The sequence below is a fragment of the Nannobrachium achirus genome, assembly GCF_963921795.1.
Source record: "Nannobrachium achirus genome assembly, chromosome: 24".
In the NCBI taxonomy this organism is placed as follows: Eukaryota; Metazoa; Chordata; class Actinopteri; order Myctophiformes; family Myctophidae; genus Nannobrachium; species Nannobrachium achirus.
The window spans coordinates 40,698,943-40,721,633 of record NC_137831.1 but is presented as its reverse complement, the minus strand read 5'-3'; the positions used below and the strand labels follow the sequence as shown (position 1 = coordinate 40,721,633).

Below are 22,691 nucleotides of genomic sequence, written 5' to 3'. Positions count from 1 at the left end.
CAAAGGGTACAAATTAAACCAAATTGATCCCAACCTATCTGTAAATGTCAGAGGGTACACATTAAAACAAATGGAAACATTTGACAGAGGGTGCAAATTAAACCAAATTGATCCTGAGCCATTTCTTTACTGTCAGAGGGTGCAAATTAAACCAAATGGATCGCAACCTATTTGTAACTGTAAGAGGGTACAAATCAAATGGATTGCAACTGTCAGAGGGTGCAAATGAAACCAAATTGACCCTAACCCATCTATCAGAGGGTGCACATTAAACCAAATGGACCCTAACACATTTGTCAGAGGGTATAAATTAAACCAAATTCATCCTAACCTATTTGTAAATGTCAGAGGGTGCAAATTAAACCAAATGGACCCTAACGCATTTGTAAGAGGGTGCAAATTAAACCAAATTGATCCTAACCCATTTGTCAGAGGGTGCAAATTAAACCAAATTGGCCCTAACCATTTTGTCAGAGGGTTTTGTAACCCTAACTCCTAACCACCTCATCATCGTTGTCATGGCAACCCTAACCTAACCCTCCTCCTCCTCCTGCTGCTCCTCTCTCTGACACAGAGACACTGAGTCGTCTTTAAAATACAAATAGAACCCAGCATAGAGTGGTTCAGTGAACCTGGACTGGTAGGTGTGTAAGTGTGTCAGTGAGTCAGACAACACTCTGTAGAAGGACAGAGTGCCGGCAGGACAGTCCAAATACACTCCTACTCTGTTGGAGCCAGAAGGCCTGACAGGGAGGCCAGTGAGCTTCTTATTGTGATACACTATGTAACTGTTATCACCACCATCACAAACCAGACACCAGGACTTGTTATTCTGTCCAAAGATACAGTCATCACCAACACCCTGTCTTTTGATTGATCTGTATGACACTGCTATCCTAACCCATCTACCACTCCACTCCACCTCCCAGTAAGATCGTCCAATCAGACTCTCTCTACACATCACCTGTCTGAAGACTGTAAATCTGTCTGGGTGATCAGGATACTTCTGATCCTCATCCACATTGGTCACCTTCCTGTTGCTGTCAGACAGAGAGAGGTATCTCCCTGCCGTGTTTGGATCCAGTGTGAGTTCACACGCACCTGATGAGAGAACGAGATGCAACACAACAACAGTTTACAAACAAATAAAACGTAATAATTCTGTTTTTTGTTTTGTATTTATTTTTTCTCACAAACAACAGGAAGACTGTCCTCCACAGGATACATGAGACACATAGCACAAAGCTGACTGTACTGTAATCATTTAGTTTTGTATTTAATTTTTCCCAACAAATTATTAAAAATTAAATGAAAAGGTTATTGAGAAAACACGGTCTGCTCACGTATTAGGAGGGTAGTATGAGTCACCAGAAAAAAAATGGGTTTCAATGAATCTATCATGGTTAAAATGGAGTTTGAAGTTACAATGGGTGTGTATGTGGAGAGGCCCTGAGCCTGCAACATTTACATCAAATATGTAAATACTGAATATAGTAAATTAAAAACTGTCCAGGGTGTTCATAAAAGAGCCTGATTAGATAATAAAGTGACCAAACGTTCCCTTTAAGCTGTTCAAAAATAGCCGATCTACAAGCTCACAGATCGTCATACCGCGATGCTCTGTGAGCTTGTAGATCTGCTATATTTTTATTTTGTTTTATTTCTTTCACCCTGAAAATGTAGAACTACCTTCTGTAAATTGTCTACATTTTCCATATGTACATGTCACACCGTATAATCCTCAGTGTTAATTTAACTCTAAAAAGTAGCCTATGAATACCAGTAAGACTCCCTAATCGGTTGGTCGCTTATCTCCACAAATATCACAACCTCCACCTCTCACGTCATACGGGCAGCCATAGTTACACCTGGAATGTTGAATCTCCATATATGGAGATAACCTACGCATCACACAAAGTCTGACCTCACCAGCTCTCTTCCCTAGTGAGAATTGCCCCTTTATATAGGGCTTGTTTGTGTATTGTATGACATCACGCCACATCATCAGCTGTGGACTCTGTGATGTCATCGTATCTCCATATATGGCCATCTCCGTATATGGAGATATAAGTCGTCCATGCCCAAGTATGGGCTGGTGAGGTATGACATCACACTGCTGACAATGATGTCAGCAGTGTGATGTCATACTGATGCGGAGATATGAGCAGGGCAAAGGTGTGACGTGTGACGTGTGACGTGTGACCGACCGACGGACGGCCGGTGGAGGTTTTGATACTAAACTGCGACCTACGGTCGCAATTATGCTAACCCATTTTTAACGCTGAGAGGGTAAAATGGAACCAAATGGGCCCTAACCCATAACTGAGAGGGTACACATTTTACCAAATGCACACTAACCCGTTTACTTGAGAGTGTGCAAAAGTAACCAAATGATGCAAACCCATTTGTAACTCTAAATAGGTACAAATTGAACCAAATGGACCCTCACCCATTTGTAACTGACAGAGGGTACAATTTGAAGCAAATGGACCCTAATCCTTTTGTAACTGTTAGAGGGTACAAATGGGACCAAAATGATCCTAACCAATGCATGACTCTGAGAGGGTACAAATTTAACCGAATGGACCTTAACCAGTTTGTAACTACCAGAGGGTACAAATTTAGCCGAATGGACCCTAACCAGTTTGTAACCACAAGAGGGTAAAAATTGAACCAAATGGACCCCAAGAGGGTGCAAATGGAACCAAATGGACCAACCCATTTATAAATCTGAGTGGGAAATGTAACAAAATGGACCCGAACAGCTCATCCGCACTGCCCGTGACGCAAGCGGCACAACACGACTCGAACAACGAAATCTCATTAAAACACGTTTGTTTCAATGAGACGTTGTCCACCCCTCCTTTTTGCTCACAGATTCTCTATTGAGCGAGGTTTTGCGGCGATGTCCATAGAGGTAAATGGCCATGTCCCGCCCCCAAACACTTTTTATTATTGTTCATGTATTTGATTGGTTCAGGCTATGTCGCTCGCGCCGCAAGCACCCAGAACGGCTTGTAAATATTGAAGCAGCCGACCCCTACTGGCCAAAGCTGGAACAGTAGGCGGGGGAAACTACATGCATGAGCATACGAGTTCAATGATGTCGAGTGACGTTCGTGTCTCGATGTAACATTTTGGCACATTCAGATCCACATCCAGATTGGCACATCCATTTCAATTCAACTTCAAATTCAAATTAGCGGGGCTATCTGCTCTCTATTATACTCTATGGCTATAACCCATATTATCAGGGGTGTCACAAGGGGGGGCAGGGGGGGAGTGGGACTGGGTTACTAGGGCCCAGGGTGGAGGGGGCCTTAATTAGCCTTATTCACGACCCGCCCACTCAGCATCCCCCGGGTGCTGAAGTCCCGTTTTGAAGGGGTAAATCCTGCTAGAGCCTATAGAGTTAGCACAGAAATCGCAAATTTAATGCAATTTCCGAATAGTAAAGTATAAAATACGGCTAGCATGATCAAGAACACAAGATAGTAAACGGCACAAAGCATTATAATTTACTTTACCGTTAGAAATAACGATTTGCTGGCTTTAAGTCCAGTATAGTTTCCCCTTCTAAATTGAAGTCAGCACCCGGGGAAAACTGAGAAACGGAAGTAGGTGGGCGGGCCGTGAATAGGGCTAATTATTTTATACTTTAGCTATTGAAAAATAGCAGATATACAAGCTCACAGCGCGGCACCGAGTACCGCGCTGCGAGCTTGTAGAAAGTCGTAGAAAAATGTGTGTAAATCTTTGAATATATGTGTTTTTTAAGCGAACATTTGTAACTCAAATTTGCTTTTGGGGGTCCTTGAGATAATTATTTTGAGATGGGGGGTCCGTGGCCAAATACGTATCATTTTGGGGGTACTTCACATGAAAACGTTTGAGCATCACTGACATTGAAACATTCAAAGACTTGCACAAATTTTCAAAAATAGCAGATCTACAAGCTCGCAGCGCGGCACTTGGTGCCGCGCTGTGAGCTTGTAGATCTGACCAGAATTTGGTGCATATTATAATATGAAAAGACTTGCACACATTTTCAAGACTTTTCAAAAATAGCAGATCTACAAGCTCGCAGCGCGGCACTTGGTGCCGCGCTGTGATCTTGTAGATCTTGTAGATCTGCCCAGAATTTGGTGCATACACATTTGTTTCAATGAGACGTTGTCCACCCCTCCTTTTACGCTCGCAGATTCTCTATTGAGCGAGGTTTTGTGGCGATGTCCATAGAGGTAAATGGCCATGTCCTGCCCCCATACACTTTTTATTATTTATTTATTTGATTGGTTCAGACTATGTCACTCGCGCCGCAAGCACCCAGAACGGCTTGTAAATATTGAAGCAGCTGGTCCCTACTGGCCAAAGCTGGAACAGCAGGCGGGGGAAACTACATGCATGAGCATACGAGTTCAATGATGTCGAGTGACGTTCGTGTCTCGATGTAACATTTTGGCACATTCAGATCCACATCCAGATTGGCACATCCATTTCAATTCAACTTCAAATTCAAATTAGCGGGGCTATCTGCTCTCTATTATACTCTATGGCTATAACCCATATTATCAGGGGTGTCACAAGGGGGGGCAGGGGGGGAGTGGGACTGGGTTACTAGGGCCCAGGGTGGAGGGGGCCTTAATTAGCCTTATTCACGACCCGCCCACTCAGCATCCCCCGGGTGCTGAAGTCCCGTTTTGAAGGGGTAAATCCTGCTAGAGCCTATAGAGTTAGCACAGAAATCGCAAATTTAATGCAATTTCCGAATAGTAAAGTATAAAATACGGCTAGCATGATCAAGAACACAAGATAGTAAACGGCACAAAGCATTATAATTTACTTTACCGTTAGAAATAACGATTTGCTGGCTTTAAGTCCAGTATAGTTTCCCCTTCTAAATTGAAGTCAGCACCCGGGGAAAACTGAGAAACGGAAGTAGGTGGGCGGGCCGTGAATAGGGCTAATTATTTTATACTTTAGCTATTGAAAAATAGCAGATATACAAGCTCACAGCGCGGCACCGAGTACCGCGCTGCGAGCTTGTAGAAAGTCGTAGAAAAATGTGTGTAAATCTTTGAATATATGTGTTTTTTAAGCGAACATTTGTAACTCAAATTTGCTTTTGGGGGTCCTTGAGATAATTATTTTGAGATGGGGGGTCCGTGGCCAAATACGTATCATTTTGGGGGTACTTCACATGAAAACGTTTGAGCATCACTGATATTGAAACATTCAAAGACTTGCACAAATTTTCAAAAATAGCAGATCTACAAGCTCGCAGCGCGGCACTTGGTGCCGCGCTGTGAGCTTGTAGATCTGACCAGAATTTGGTGCATATTATAATATGAAAAGACTTGCACACATTTTCAAGACTTTTCAAAAATAGCAGATCTACAAGCTCGCAGCGCGGCACTTGGTGCCGCGCTGTGATCTTGTAGATCTTGTAGATCTGCCCAGAATTTGGTGCATACACATTTGTTTCAATGAGACGTTGTCCACCCCTCCTTTTACGCTCGCAGATTCTCTATTGAGCGAGGTTTTGTGGCGATGTCCATAGAGGTAAATGGCCATGTCCTGCCCCCATACACTTTTTATTATTTATTTATTTGATTGGTTCAGACTATGTCACTCGCGCCGCAAGCACCCAGAACGGCTTGTAAATATTGAAGCAGCTGGTCCCTACTGGCCAAAGCTGGAACAGCAGGCGGGGGAAACTACATGCATGAGCATACGAGTTCAATGAGGTCGAGTGACGTTCGTGTCTCGATGTAACACATTTTGGCACATCCAGATCCATATCCAGATTGGCACATCCATTTCAATTCAACTTGCATTGAAATTAATAGCTGGGGGGTGGGGCTATCTGCTCTCTATTATACTCTATGGCTGTAACCCATATTATCAGGGGTGTCACAAGGGGGGGCAGGGGGGAGTGGGACTGGGTTACTAGGGCCCAGGGTGGAGGGGAACTTAATTATTTTATACTTTAGCTATTGAAAAATAGCAGATATACAAGCTCACAGCGCGGCACAGAGTGCCGCGCTGTGAGCTTGTTGAAAGTCGTAGAAAAATGTGTGTAAATCTTTGAATATATGTGTTTTTTAAGCGAACATTTGTAACTCAAATCTGCTTTTGGGGGTCCTTGAGATAATTATTTTGAGATGGGGGGTCCGTGGCCAAATACGTATCATTTTGGGGGTACTTCACATGAAAACGTTTGAGCATCACTGATATTGAAACATTCAAAGACTTGCACAAATTTTCAAAAATAGCAGATCTACTACCTGGAACCAAATGGACCCTAACTCATTCATAACTCTGAATGTTTGCATGTGGATTTGGGGTATTTAATTCACATTAATTAAAACCGATGTTTATGTCATGAGTTCATCCACACACCACACATGAACATAACGCAGTGATAAACACAATTTTCTTCTTAACACATTTTAGTTTTCACCATATATAAAATCATCAACCTGTATGAATGACACATCACCACATTAATAGTTAGATGAGAAATAAGTGTGTCACATTTTTGTTTTGTTTATTACGTCTCTCCCAGTGTGTAAGGACCTTAAGGGGGTACAAATGCAACCAAATGGACCCTAGTGTTGTGTGGCCAGACTGTTGACGCCGCGATTTAGAAATGCTCCCGTCATACAGTCTGGCATAACGAAAAAAGAACGGTGAGTATCCGGTTAAAGCAGAAGTGAAGCCTCCTCCCCACTTCCGTTTCGTTTTTAACATCTAGCACATTTATCCTAATATAAACAAAAATCATTAAGTATATTTAGCTTGCTGCTTAGCAGAAATGACATTTTAAAATATATTTTCATGAACAGAAATGCCAGTTTCCATTACTCGCAGTTTAGGAGCTGTAGATCCAGACTCTATATAGCATTCGGAGATTATGGAATAGTTGTCTGGCTACGCGAGACTAAATGGACCATATCCCATATAGTGGAAAGTAACTTACACAAGTAGTTTTACTCTACAAAACACACATTCACTTAAGCCCGATAGATCAAGGGTTTCCAACCTTTTCAGGTAAACCCCCACAATAATCATATTTGAACTGTAGGGACCCCCCACCCTGATAACTTGGATTTGTTGTAGTTTAGTTTAGTTTGACTCGGTTCCACAGATAAATCTTGTGAAAATAGCCGAACTACAAGCTCACAAGACCTTGCACTGCGAGTTTGGACCAAGAAGCAAAGAATTGAATTTGAAATGTTTGCTTTAAAAATATATATATATTCAAAGATTTGAACACATTTCAGAAATATTAGATCTACACGAAGTAACGTGCTATGCAGTGGTTTGATTGTGAAGCTATTTTCACTTATCTTGCTGGGGACCCCCAGTGGGGACCCCCTAGTTGGTCTATACACACACACACACACACACACACACACACACACACACACACACACACACACACACACACACACACACACACACACACACACACACACACACAGCTTAAATCTAAAACAACACAGATGCTTTCCCGGTTATAACGGGCATATTCAACTACTAAAATCAAAGCAGATTGAGCGCATTCCACTCTATCTCAGTGCTCAGTTCCCCATTAAAACCCGGAAAGCCTATAAAACCGAGAAGCATCTGTGTCATTTTTTAATTTTTTTGAATAAAAAAATAGAACACTTTCTGATAAATTAGGTTAAGATTTAGAAGGCATTTTTAGGCCATGTTTAGACAACAATGGTCTGTAGAGAAAATGGCTCTCACGGTTGCGTTGTCACTTTTTATCCAGCGTTTATAGGAACAAGTACCAGGGAATGAAACAATGTAGTTTGCATGACATGTTCATTGTCCATAGAGGGCGCTAGGTGGCGGTGACGCACTACCAGAGACAAGTGGTCCCTCCAGATTAGTTTTTATGTTCTTCAGTACAAGTGGAAAAAGTACTCAAATTCTTTACTTGAGTAAAAGTATCAATAATGCAATAAAGAAAATGTACTCTGTTACAATTAAAAGTTAGGAATTCAAAAGGTATTCAGTAAAAATATGAACGTATTGGCATCAAAGATGTAGACTACTTAAAATATAGGCTTACCAAAAGTAAAAGTACAAAATGTTTGAAAATAGTAGATAGCGATGCGACGGGTTGTGAGTTTGTAGATCGGCTATTTTCAAATTGTATAATTATCAGTATAAAATTATCAGGTATAAAATAGGTCTAAAGTGGTTACTGTTTTATAATATTATAATTTAAACCTGCAAAGTAACTAAACTAAAGTTTTCAAATAAATGTAGTGAATTAAAAGTACAACATTTGGATCTGAGATTTAGTGGAGCAGGAGTAAAAGAATTGGAAATTGGAAATACTCAAGTAAAGTAAAAGAATACCTCAAAACTGTACTTAAGTACAGTACTTGAGTAAATGTACTTATTTACTTTACACGACACAGCTCCAGAGCTGAGCCACCATGACATTGCACGTTTTGCTCTGTGTTGTGGTTTTACAGTTCCTGCTGTTCAAACAGAGGCGTGAGGCAGAGAGTTTTACAGATTTTCTTTTTCGAAAATGACATTCTCGTCTGAACAGAAGGCATAGCCTTAAAGGGCCATGAAACAGAAAAATCACTTTTTCTATAAATATATATTATATCAATGACAATGAGTCACTTGTGATAGGGAGCAGTGATATGGTTCAATTTGCCCATAGGCTTGGGGATTCAGAGCTTTCTGCTGTCTCTGTATTTATTTCTGTGTACTGTGGTAGTAATATTTATAGTGTAACAAATAAGTGTACTGTATGTAGTCTACAAGAAAATCTCACTAGGCTACTACATTTAGATGTACCTGCTGCTGTCAATCTAACAGCTGACAACCATGGACTGTGACCTCCACTTCTCCTCTGTGTCAGCATAAAACCTGTACTAAGTGATACTATACATGGTCATTGCAACTTAACCAGTCAGCCTTATTATAAACTGTATGGTACTTAGTATAGATGCTTAGTTTCTATCTCCATCTAGGGAGAGCATCTTGGTGTATAAGAAGTGTCCCATATGACACTTGAGGAGGGTCTTCTGCCCAACAGGGCAAAGCTCTGGCCAGCAGGCCAGAGCTCTCTATGCTGTGTATGCTGTATGCTGTTTCTCTGATGCTGATGAATCTTCTTCAATAAATGGTTGACTTCACCCTGACTGGATATTAATATTTTTCTATCACATCTGGCGACCACGAAGGGACCAATATTTCATCTTTACCATAGATGGATACTTGGTCAAAAGAACTCTGGGTTGAAGGAACATTTTTGGAAAGGAGATTTTTGAAAGCAGACCTAAAGCAGGTCCACCACCATGAAGAACAAAGAGGAGACCGCTACAGAAGCAACTTGCAAGCTATGCAAAACCAGCAAGAACTGACTTTCAAGCAGATCTACAAGGTCGAGACCTCACAGATTAACAATAATCTTGTGATGACTGCAGCCTGTGGTGACAAGGAGGGCAGATTGCTATTCACCAACATGGAGAGCAAGTCGGGCACCAAGAAACAACACAGACTGACAGCGGAGGTGACGAAATCGACACCATGTCGAACACCAACATGACTTTTGCCACAGTAGGAGGGGACGAAGCCAAGGAGACACACATGCGGTGTGAGAGCCACTGAACTGGAGCCCCCCAGCCCAGTGGAGATCCAACAGAAGCAGAGACATTAACCACCACAGGCCATAAGCCAAATGAAGATGGGCAGATGGAGGACAACGCCATGAAGACTACAACAATTATATGTTTGATATGAAGCTGAGTAATTTATATAGGAATAATATTAGCTAAAAGTTGAGATCTAAAATATGAGTCAACAAGGCATTTGCCACTAATGTAAGAATATTTGGTTTTATAGTCTAAACTCTGTTGTTTCAACATTGAAGAGTTGTCAGGCAGCTCCGGGAACGTGGTGACTGTCAAGGAAAACGCTTGAGTCAGACGGGAGTACATGCGGGCTCTTGATTTTGTAAAACAGAGTTTCAAAGTACAAACAAATATAGATTCACATTTACTAAATTCTAACTTTCTCATATCTCAGCGGAAAAGTTCTGTTTAAGAAAAGGAAAAAACAGTACCTGTGTAACTCAGGGTGCTATTTAATTATAGCTTCACGGGGGAACCGTGGTAGACTAGAAATACCTTGCATGATAGAAGGTGTTTGCCGTATAGAACTCGGACGTGTAATACCTTAAGTCAAAGGTGTTAGCCGTGGAACGCGGACGTATAGCTATTTCACATATAGCTATCATGTGGAAATCATGAATTAATTATTTAAATTGCTATATCAACATGTAATTGTCTGAAAGGTCTATTGATTTGGCACTCTATAAATATCCTGTTGTATGTAAATGAATAGAGTATTCATTCACAAAAAAAAAAAGGATGGAATGTGGTAGTAATATTTATAGTGTAACAAATAAGTGTACTGTATGTAGTCTACAAGAAAATCTCACTAGGCTACTACATTTAGATGTACCTGCTGCTGTCAATCTAACAGCTGACAACCATGGACTGTGACCTCCACTTCTCCTCTGTGTCAGCATAAAACCTGTACTAAGTGATACTATACATGGTCATTGCAACTTAACCAGTCAGCCTTATTATAAACTGTATGGTACTTAGTATAGATGCTTAGTTTCTATCTCCATCTAGGGAGAGCATCTTGGTGTATAAGAAGTGTCCCATATGACACTTGAGGAGGGTCTTCTGCCCAACAGGGCAAAGCTCTGGCCAGCAGGCCAGAGCTCTCTATGCTGTGTATGCTGTATGCTGTTTCTCTGATGCTGATGAATCTTCTTCAATAAATGGTTGACTTCACCCTGACTGGATATTAATATTTTTCTATCACAGTACTTCCAGTTTCTAGGTCGAAAAGAAATATTTCGCGCCACTCATTAAATATTAGCTCACACTGTACTGTATTGTGCCATGTGACGTAGGATATCTAATTAATATTAACGTTTGTTTAATATAGAGTTGTATCAAGGGGGGGCGTGGTTTCATTCTGCCCTCGTTGTGGCGTCTCGTTGTGTCGTTCAGAGCATAGATAGACTGTAGAGCTGTCGCAGTGGGGCACTTGTTGCTGTTTGTATTTCGGAAACACATTTTAAAACCAGCCATTGGAGGTGTAAAAACAAATGTATAAAGATTCGGCAACTCCATGTTCTATAACCAGTTAAAATGGGCAAGTATTTTACAAACAAGCTGTCTGAGTTTATGGACAAACTTTCTCCAGCTCTGGACTGTTTACCTCGGAACCGAAGAAGAAGGGACGCTAAGCTATCGCCGATAGCTATTTTCTGTGTAGTGTGTGTGTGTGTGTGTGTGTGTGTGTGTGTGTGTGTGTGTGTGCGTCGTGACAGTGCGCGCACACACACACAACGTCCACACACGAAAAATAGCAGATCTACAAGCTTTCGCGACGCGTTGTGAGCTTGTATATCAGCTACGTAGCCGAGCTAATAGCCGTAGCAGCAGCAGCTTCTCATGTAAACACGTTGGTTTCGGCTCTACGGCTATTTAGCTCGGATACATAGCTACATAGCCGATATACAAGCTCACAACGCGTCGTGAGCTTGTAGATCTGCTATTTTTCGTGTGTGGACGTTGTGTGTGTGCGCGCACTGTCACGACACACACACACACACACACACACACACACACACACACACACACACACACACACACACACACACACACACACACACACACACACACACACACACACTACACAGATAATAGCTATCAGTGCTAGCCTAGCGTCCCTTCTTCGGTTCCGAGGTAAACAGTCCAGAGCTGGAGAAAGTTTGTCCATGGGTAAAAGCTCAGACAGCTTGTTTGTAAAATACTTGCCCATTTTAACTGGTTAAAGAACATGGAGTTGCCGAATCTTTATACTTTTTACACCTCAATGGCTGGTTTTAAAATTTGTTTCCGAAATGGAAACAGCAACAAGTGCCCCACTGCGACAGCTTCGCTGTTCGCTCTGTCTCTCTGATAGTTCTAACACATTGAATGAGCTGCACGCATTACTCTGCCCCCTCCCCCACAACAGCAGATAACCACGCCTACATTTCAGATTTCTTTTCATGTTCTGAAATCCCATAAAACAAATAAAGAGGCGGGGTTTCTTATCCCTTTAAACTCTGCCTCTGTTCCAAATGGGTTAATTCACTATATGACATTGATTAACTACCTGCTTATGAATTTTAACATAACATACTGTAACTGGACAAGCTTGATTACATCAAACAAAACAGCCCCTTAGAACCACCATAACCATAGACACTGGGTTCTATTTTAATTGTCTTAAGTACCAGCTCTTATGCCTTAACTTAAAGACCCGTCCATACTGTCCCCGACCACCAAACTTTTCGTCTGAAACGTTCGGTTCAACAAAAAATGACGTGACTAGCACCTTCTGAAAAGCATGACCCCAAATTAGAGTTCGGAAAGCTGCACGTTGGAAAGTCAGAACTCTCCGACGAAAAGTTTGGTGGTCGGAGAGAGTATGGACAGGCCTTTAAGTTAAGGCATACAGTGAGAGCTATCAAAATACAGCCCTACTCTTATATCCGCCTATGCTTATCATAGGCATGGCGATTCATCATACACAGCCTGGATATCAGTCAGGACTGGATCACGTTTTATTCACTACAGCATCACAATGATGTTAAAAAGAAAATGCACTTTGTAATTTGTATTTTTGAATATTTAGTATTTTTAAAAGCAAATGTAGGCCTACCACTATTCAGTGCACCACTACTGATCCAAGAGTGTAGAAATGGAACCAAACCCATTTTTAACTGAGGATTTTACTGTGAAGCTGTGTTTCTCCCTCAAGCCTACTTTAGCCTACTTTGTTGTATGACGGCACAATGTGTTGTAAGCTTTTTTTAATTAATATTTTATATAGGCCTATATTTTTTTTGCTGCATGCACATTGGCTCATAACATTTAATATTTAGATATCAACATTTGGTATTGAATGTAGGCAGTTATTTTTCAGTAATCGAGAGTATTGAATATGTTCAATGAATGATGGTCGAACAAGATACAATACAGCACCAGTTTACAAAGTATAAATAATACTATATCCTATCGTACATCCTACAATTCCTACTATCCTACCATTAATTGAAACCTCTGACAGGATGCGATAGCTGGATGTTGTGCTGTTTTGATTTAATGAATAAATCAATATACACACTTACTTGGTGCACGACACTTCTTTAAACCTCGTTTCAGCAAGCACACTCCACCATGGTCAACACTGGGGGTGAGAGAGAGACAAAGTCAGGCCTGACTTTGTCTAATACATAACGATTTCACATATTTAAACATTAAACAATTAATACTTTTCAACATCACAGTGTTAGCGTACTGTAAACCGAATAGAGCACATTGACACTGAGTGGCATCAAGTGCCTCCATACCTAAGAGTCTCAAGGCTGCAGTGAGGATCATTCCGTCTAGCAGACAGCAGCGCCGCTCCTCTGTCTCCTGGATGATTTTTGCTGAAGTTCAACGCTTTCAAACGGGAGGGATTGGAGAGCAGAGCTGAGTCCAGTGAAGAACAGCCTATATCTGTGACCAGACAGCCTGACAAACTACACACACAAGCACAAGCACATAGGTGTGCGTGTGTGCGCACACACACACACACACACACACACACACACACACACACACACACGCACGCACGCACACGCACGCACACGCACACGCACACGCACACGCACACGCACACACACACACACACACACACAGTAGTGCAGTAGTTAAATGCCTGTTGACTTGTTCTACCTGTCAGTAAGGTCATGCTGTGTGACCTTTCACTGTGAGGTGTGAGAAAAGCACACACACACACAAACACACACACAAACACACATACAAACACGCACGCACGCACGCACGCACGCATACAGTACATGTACATGTACATACACTCATATCCATATTGTGTGTATTGCAGTGTGTTGTGTATTGTGCAGATTTTGCCCGGCATTCTAATTCTCCCAACATTCAATCTCAGCACACACATGTGATCATAACATTTGATCACATGATATTGAATAACTAGTTATTATCAGTGCTCCTGCTTACTGACCTGAGAGTTTCCAGTATACAGTCCTTACTCGCCAATCCAGCAGAGAGCAGATCTACGCCACTATCCTGTAGATCGTTGTTACTGAGGTCAATCTCTCTCAAACTCAAGCTGGAGCTGAGAACTGACGATAACTCCTTACAACACCTCTCTGAAAGGTTGCAGCCACTGAGCCTGGAGGAAAAAAAAAGAATAATTGTATTTTATTTTCTATTAAAATAACAATCTTGAAACTGACCAGTTAATATCAGTGCACACACAAAGGCACACATACAGGCACACACACACACACACACACACACACACACACACACACACACACACACACACACACACACACACACACACACACACACACACACACACACACACACACACACACACACGCGCGCGAGCACATGCACGCAAGCACGCACATGCACGCAAGCACGCACACAGACATAATTATGCACACATGTACATATACACTCAAAAACACATGCAGTGCAGTGCAAACATAATGTACAAATATACATATAATATTTAAAGACCCATGCACACAGAATCTTTAAGTACCCTTGAGTGTGTTATGATAAATGGACATATTACTTTATTTTTCTTTACCTTTGACTTTACTACAATTATAATTCTTAAATATCCTTGTTTGTATTATTATTGCTGCTACAATAATTAGGAACCGGCGGGATCCAAAACCACTCGTACTATGAGATGTAACAATACACATCTTTAATCTTTGATTCATTTCATCTCGAGTACATAAACACTGCCTCCTCTACACTGACATGTTCCCTATGATGGCTGTGTGTAGTGTATTATGTGTAGTGTAGTGTAGTGTATTAGTTTGTTCTAGTATATTCAATCTCAGCACACACATCTGTGTGATCATGAAATACATTCACGTGATATTGAATCTAACTAGCTATTATCAGCCACTCAGCCTGAAGAAAAAAAGAATAATCAGTGATGTTACTAGGTTTTCAATGTAATGGGTCCCGGGACCCACAGGTGGTCATTCAAATGGGTCCCAGGAAAGTTTTATGAGTCCTCAATACAATGTTTTCGAGCGCTGTGAGCTTGTAGATTGGCTATTTTCAAAATGTTTGCCTATTTCTTATATTTATTTTACAATTTGGCTAATGTTTGAACTGTTTTGAACTACTAAAACTACTAAAACATGTGCCCCTAATGAATTCGGGCGCGCAAAATGGCGTCGGACGTCGGTGGAATCAAAACACTGACGTTTCTATCGCCTGTTTAAGACTTTCTACGTGGATTTTATTTGTGTTAAGTAGGATGCTTTCACCCATGAACAATGGTGGTGTATGTGGAATTTTAAAATGTTTTTCTTTAACCGCAAGCCGGTAAATTATTTTAACATGGACTCCAATGGAGGCGCATCCCCGGGACCCCAGGACCATGACATGAATGAGTCCCTTACACACACCTCAGCACAAACATCTGTGTGGTCATAAAATATGATCATGTGATATTGAAACTAACTAGTTATTATCAGTGCACCTACTTACTGACCTGAGTGTTTCCAGTATACAGTGCTTACTAGCCAGTCCAGCAGAGAGCAGATCCACTCCGCTATCCTGTAGATCGTTGTTACTGAGGTCAATCTCTCTCAAACTGGAGCTGGAGCTGAGAACTGACGATAACTCCTTACAACATCTCTCTGAAAGGTTACAGCCACTCAGCCTGAAGAAAAAAGAGCAGAAAAAAAAACATTATTGTATTTTTTTTTTCTTTTAAAATAAAACAACAATCTTGAATCTAACCACTCATTGTCAATGCACTTACAGGGCTGTCTTGGAGGCTTTGACCACTGGCAACAGCCTCAGAAGACAATCCTCTGTAGCAGAGTATTTCTTCAGGTCAAACACGTCCAGTTCCTTTTCTGATGACAGCAAGATGTAGACCAGAGCTGACCACTGAGCAGGAGAGAGCTTGTCTGTGGAGAGACTTCCTGAACTCATGGACTGTTGGATCTCCTCCACTAGAGAATGGTCATTCAGCTCGTTTAGACAGTGGAATAGATTGATGCTCTTCTCTTGAGAGGGATTCTTCCTGATCATCTTCTTGATGTACTCAATGGTCTTCTTATTGGCCTTGGACCTATTTCCGGTCTTCACATCAAGCAGTCGTCGTAAGAGAGTCTGATTGGACTCCAATGAGAGGCCTAGCAGAAAACGGAGGAACAAGTCCAAGTGTCCATTGCGACTCTCTAAGGACTTGTCTACAGCACACTGGTAGAAGTCAAATTCCTTGTCTCTGAATGGCTTTGGCAACTTGGATGTTGCTTTTGGTTTTGTCAGTACGTTGTCACCATTGTTGATGAATGACACATAGGCATAAAGAGCGGCCAGAAACTCTTGAACACTCAGATGGACAAAGCAGAACACCTGGTCCTCGTATAGCCCATACTCCTCTTTCACGATCTGTGTGAAAACTCCTGAGCACACAGCGGCATCTCTGATATCAATGCCATACTTTTTCAGGTCTTCTTCACTGAAGATCAGGTTGCCATTTTCCAGCTGGTCAAAGGCCATTTTTCCAAGAGACAGAATGACATTGCTGTTCTGTTTACTGCTGGTATACTTTTCATCTTTCTTTTTGGATTGATCCACTGTGAAGTGGATGAACATCGCAGCCAGGGTGTTAGGTCCTTTCTCATCCTGTTCTCCTTCTCTTAGCGCATTCTCCAGAACGGAAGCAATGATGGAACAGAAGACTGGGATGTGACACAAGATGTAGAGGCTTAGTGATTTCTTGATTTGTGAGAAGATTGTTTTGGCCACATCCTTATCACTGAATCTCTTCATGAAATACGCTTCCTTTTGAGCATCAGAGAAGCCTTTGACCTCTGTCGTCCTGTCAACATAATCAGTCGGTATCTGATCGGCTGCAGCAGGTCGAGTGGTTATCCAGAGTTTAGCAGAGGGTAGCAGGTCCCCCCTTATGAGATTTGTCAGCAACACGTCCAAGGGGGCTGGCTTTGTGACATCGGTCAAGATCTCATTGTCCTCGAATTTTAAAGGAATCCGACTTTCATCCAGTCCATCAAGGGTGATCATAACTCCGGACCCGTCGGGGCCACAGATTTCTTCCATCTTGGTTTCACCAAAGTACTGATGAAGGAGCTCCATCAAGCTGAAAACCTTGTCCTTCTTCTTATTCAGCTCTCGGAAAGTGAATGGAATCATGAAGAGGACATCCTGGTCGGCTTTGTCTTCTGCCCAGTCCAGAGCACGCTTATTTGCTAAGACTGTTTTACCAATGCCAGCCACTCCTTTCGTCATCACTGTTCTTATTGGGCCCTTTTCTCCAGGTAAGGTTTTGAACATGTCCTCCATGCTGATGATCTTGTCTGGTTCTGCTGGTTGCATGGATCCTGGTGCAATCTGTCTGACTTCATGTTCTTTATTGACCTCGCCACTCCCACCCTTTGTGATGTAGATGTCTGAGAAAATGTCATTCAGAAATGTTTTTTTCCCTTGTTTTGTAGACAAAACCTGAAACTTCTTCCTCAGTCTAGACTTGAATCGTTGTTGATACACAGCAGGAGGAGTTGCTAAAGGACAAAAGAGCAAAATACATCATTGAGGGCATGTTATGGTAATTATAGAACACAAATGAGAAGGGTTGGTGATTCTCAAGTTAACCACTTAAACTCTATAGTTGAACATTTCCACATGGCCTTGCAATTTAGTTGACCTGATTCCAGAGGGCTAAACTAAATATAGCTTTGCTGAAAATAGATGGAAACTCACAACGCATCACAGTGGTGATGCTGTGCGGTGTGAGCTTCTAGATTGGTTATTTTTTGCTGAATGTTCAACTCATAAGGGTAGTGCTAGACATATCAGAACTGATCAAATTTAGATTGCTTTCACCCCCCACCCCCCCAATCATCAAGAAGACTATAGGAAAATATCCCTAAGCAATAACAAGTGACAATCTACTACACTCCCAGTGTTTATTGTACAGTTTTTCAAATGTTATCATGTGCTGCCATCACTTTGTGATATTGTGATGAAATGCTGTAAATTAAGACGTTCTTACTGCTCTCGGCAGGCTTGTTAGCTTCGGATGGCTGTGCAGATCCTGCATATGGAGAAGACGATAATGATAATGAAACTCAGTGAGTGGACATTATGGCATTATGCCAATATGACATTCATATCTTTACAGTAGAAAATATCACAATAGCCTACATTGTTCCTCTTGTGGAGCAGACTAAAATATGTACCTCTGTCTCCGTCTGATGAGGAGCTGACATTGATGTTGATGTTGACAGAACCACCAATGTGACCAGAGATGTTAGGAGACATCACTATGCCTCCACTCTGGGCGTTGACTTGAGCTGGAGGAACTGCAGGTAACACTGAAGGACCTGCACAATACAATCATCAGTGTTAATAACATTTGCTGAGTGTAAAAATTATCCCATCAAATGTTACAAACTTTCAGAGACAACAAGTAAATGCAATAACTTCAGTTTTACATGACTAACACAAATTAATGCACTTTGTAAAATCAGAGGATTTAAAACAACTTCTGGGCTGATAAAATACACATACAGACATTGAACAAGGGACACACACATTCATATGAATCCATGTAACTTATGTAGCTATACAGCATTTTTGAATAATTCATTTAACTGTTCCTGAAAGAAAATCAAACTCTTTCTTATAATAATGTGTCACAGCAGTCAGTAGTGTCACTAGGCTTATTTTCTTTTAAACATAAGATAGGGTAATGTATTCTTTCTTTTCAAATGCCATTGTTACCTGGACAGTCCTCATAACAGGAAGTTGAAGTTGCTCCATTGTGTTCAGGATCACGTGTCTTCACTCTGTCACCCATTGATACACATTTACATTTACTCAATTGATCTCTTAGACATAATATAAAGGGGAAATAAATAGATATAATATATACAGGATAAAAAGCCATAAACAGTCACTCACTGTTTCCATTGGCATGATGTTTATTGTAGTAGGTCAGGTGGTGTAGTTCTACAATATTTCCACTAGATGGTGCACATTGTCTACATTGAATAAGAAAGATACAAATAGTGAAAGATCAAACAAAGTTATTTTTTAAAGTAGAAATATGGATTGTTGTTGAAGGGGGTTGTGTAACATGGTGCCTCTTTGTTCCTGAAGCACTTCATATTTATATTTCAAAACCGTTCAAACAGTCATTAAATAAAAGCCTTATTCAAATATAGTGAAAATAACAGATCACAACTCACAATGTGAGGCGTTGCGAGCTTGCAGATCTGCTATTTTCACTATTACTGATTGACTGCTTGTTGAACATTTTTGGAAAACATTTTGCTAAATTCCACCAGGAGCGTTGCATTGTGTTACCGCCATCGCTTCCTTTAACTTGATGTTCCACCTGCTCCTGCCCTTTTTTTCAGAGAAGGCACAATATTTATGGATTCATGCAGCTACAGCTTAATGTGGCCACATTGAGTGGTGCTAGTCGTTTTAATAAATGTATCTCTACTTTATATGCTGTACTTAAAGGACCAGTTCAACCATTTCCAAACTATCTTCATATACTGTTATTTGTCCTAATGCTCATTGTAAGATGGCATGGCACCCTTTTTGTCTTTCCACTCGGTCTCAGAGGAAGGCTGTGGACAGTTCTGAAACCCAGGGCCGGTTCCTGGCATAAGCAAGGGCCACAACCACTAAGGGCAGCCACATCACAGGGAGAAGGTGTCATTCAAAGATGCCCGTATATGGCCGTATCCAAAAAGAAGAAACAAAGAGAAAACAAAAAACAAAAACACAAACATTTTCAGTGGGGGAGCCACCGAAAATAATCCCCCTCTCAATTACTGACTTGCTACTGAGCTAAAACTATTCAGTAATAGAGAGGGGGATCTATTCCCTCCCACAGGGGAGAAATTCTGGGATCTCTGAGGTGTGATTTCTGACAGCAGCCCCAGCAGGGGGCTCACAAATACTAATGTTGGTACATTTTGGGCTGCTGAGCAGGAGATGGAGTTTATGGAAAGATTTAATTTAGTCTACACAACCGTAAACCTTGTTTTTTGAGCAGTGAACCTATCCTAGCCAACAGCGTTTTACTCCAATACAATTATTTGACACCTTTAGTTTATGCGTATTTGATCATTAATAGCATACAAAAACATCCATTAAACATTTAAATCCTGTTTTAAATGTTGGCCATTTGAGAATAGACAATCTCCAGTGCAATGTGTCCTGGGCTTGTAGATCTGCTATTTTTGAGAAGGTTTGCAACTTTGGTGGCCTATATCTTTGACAAATGTGATTATTTTAACTTTGGTACTTCCACATTACAAGGACACTTTCTGGCCCCAGTGTGTGCTTGGACTTAATGCAAGTACACACTCATCAGCTCATGCATCATTCACTACATTTTTAAGCGCTGCAAACTTGTAGATCTGCTATTTTTGAAAAGTTGTGAAAATGTGTGCAAATCTTTGAATATATGTATTTTTTAAGCGAACAATTGCAACTAAGATTTTGCTTCTGGGACGTCCCTGGAACTAAATATTTTGAGATGGGGGTCCGTGGCCAAATACATATCATTTTGGGGGTCCTTCACATGAAAAGGTTTGAGCACCACTGACATAGAATTAGAAACACAGAAGTATTCGAAATATTCAAAGACTTGTACAAATTTTCACCATTTAAAAAAAATAGCAGATCTACAAGCTCGCAGCGCGGCACCGAGTGCTTGAGAGCTTGTATATCTGCTATTTTTCAATAATTAAAGCACAAAATAACGCGAAATAATGCGTTGGTAGAGTGTTTTCTGCTGGTGTTTCAGTCCGAGTGTATCAAAGGGTGCGTTTGGAAATGCGCACCGGGTGTGTGCTCAGTGTAGAGTGCCTAAACCTAACCCTAATCCTAAACCTCAGTAAAACTATGCCTAATCCCAACCCTAACCCCGGGGCCTAACCTCAGTAAAACTATGCCTAAAACTAACCCTAACCCTAACCAGAACCGGTGCGCATTTCCGAACGCACCCTTTGATACACTCTGACTGAAACACCAGCAGAAAACACTCTCCCATAATGCGTTCCCAGTCTAAATGGGTTAAACCCCCTCCCCCCATGAAGAACATTCATGGGGGGCCTGCAGTGAATCCTTGTACCCAGGGCCCAGAATTTGGTGGGACACCCCTGGACACAGCCATGATCAAACCCAGCAATACTGGCAGTAGGCTATTTTTACATTTAAAGGGAACAATGCCTCACTTCCCTGAGGCGGACGCTGACAGAACACAATGCACCATATGGCCCCAGTGGAGCCCTGCTACAAGAACAAAACTACCACGGTGCAGGGGGGCAAGAGGGGAGTCGCCAGCTCACATGGACCACCTTGCCACTCCCCCACGTATCAGTGAAAACGGTTATACCGAGTTGCAAATAGTCGAAAACAAAGGCGACTATACAGCAGGCGTTGTAGGCGCAACGTGGAAAGGGACCTTCTGGCGTAGTACAGCCGGCTGCTACGGCGGCAGGTTGATCTATCGAGCGCTGATCATTTCCGGTTGGCGTTGTCATCTGCCGTCGCCGTACTAAGCTTAAATAGCCTACTGTCTCCTGGCACCGGACCTGCCACGGTGTAGGTGTATGAATGATCATAACACATGAGCCACTTCACAATCACATTGTCCTGTTAGGCCTATTATCTAACACATGTACAAAACACATCGGAGGCAGTCATTTCATTTCAGTCACCATTCTACCACTTAAATAGGCTACTCATTATCATCGTCATCATAGTGATCATCAAACATTACATGTGGACCGTGATTTATTCAAATCCAGACAAAGCAAAGACGCTTTGTTTTTTAACCTTCACAGTTAGCCTACTTTTAAAATAATCCTACATGAAATTAATGAAGACAATATTGATTTAAATTCAAATATGTTTCCAAATTTATGTACTGACTCTGCCAACATTTCCTCTTGTTTCCTAGATAAATGTCACATTTAATTTGACACTTGAATGGGTTACCCATAATGTTAACAGAGCAGAGGGGAGACAGCAGACAAAGAACCTGTCGCTTTTCAGTGACATCACTGTCTTTACTGCTGTGCGTTTATGAGGGCCGACTTTGAAGATCCCAACATTTTCAACTACTAGAGTGAATTCTCCAGGTTAGTATTAATCAAGAAGTCTAGCAAAACGCCAGATGGAAGAAGCAAGATGCGATGATTTCCCAAAATAAATAGCCTAATATACATGAGAGAGAAGCGTATCTGCGTATTCAAAAATCAAGGGATTTGTCTGTGACGTTTTTACCATGCGACCACTTAAATTTAAGATTTCCAATGCTAGTTATAGTTGTTGTGGGTTGTATATTGTGATGAGTTATATCACTTAAAAACTGACACATCAAACAACTGTGACACATTATTTAGAACACAAATAAAATCCCTACAACCTCAGTATTCAACCAGTGAAATGACGGTATTTTACAATGCCTCTCATAAGGATCGCATTGACATCTGCAGAACACTGTTGTCCCTTACC

The 22,691-nt window shown here is 41.4% G+C and overlaps 1 protein-coding gene across 1 annotated transcript; it reads right to left on the bottom strand.

Annotated features, from left to right (window-relative positions):
- Positions 1-532: 532 nt before the first annotated feature.
- LOC308280296 (NACHT, LRR and PYD domains-containing protein 3-like) lies at positions 533-19,008 on the bottom strand (the record flags this gene model as incomplete). The annotated part of the gene is made up of 9 exons (XM_080720555.1): positions 533-1,101; positions 13,244-13,302; positions 13,466-13,639; positions 14,140-14,310; positions 15,667-15,837; positions 15,940-17,710; positions 18,202-18,243; positions 18,389-18,532; positions 18,933-19,008. 9 exons carry the CDS (start codon positions 19,006-19,008, stop codon positions 533-535), a joined length of 3,177 nt encoding a protein of 1,058 aa, XP_080576681.1.
- Between the last annotated feature and the right edge of the window lie 3,683 nt (positions 19,009-22,691).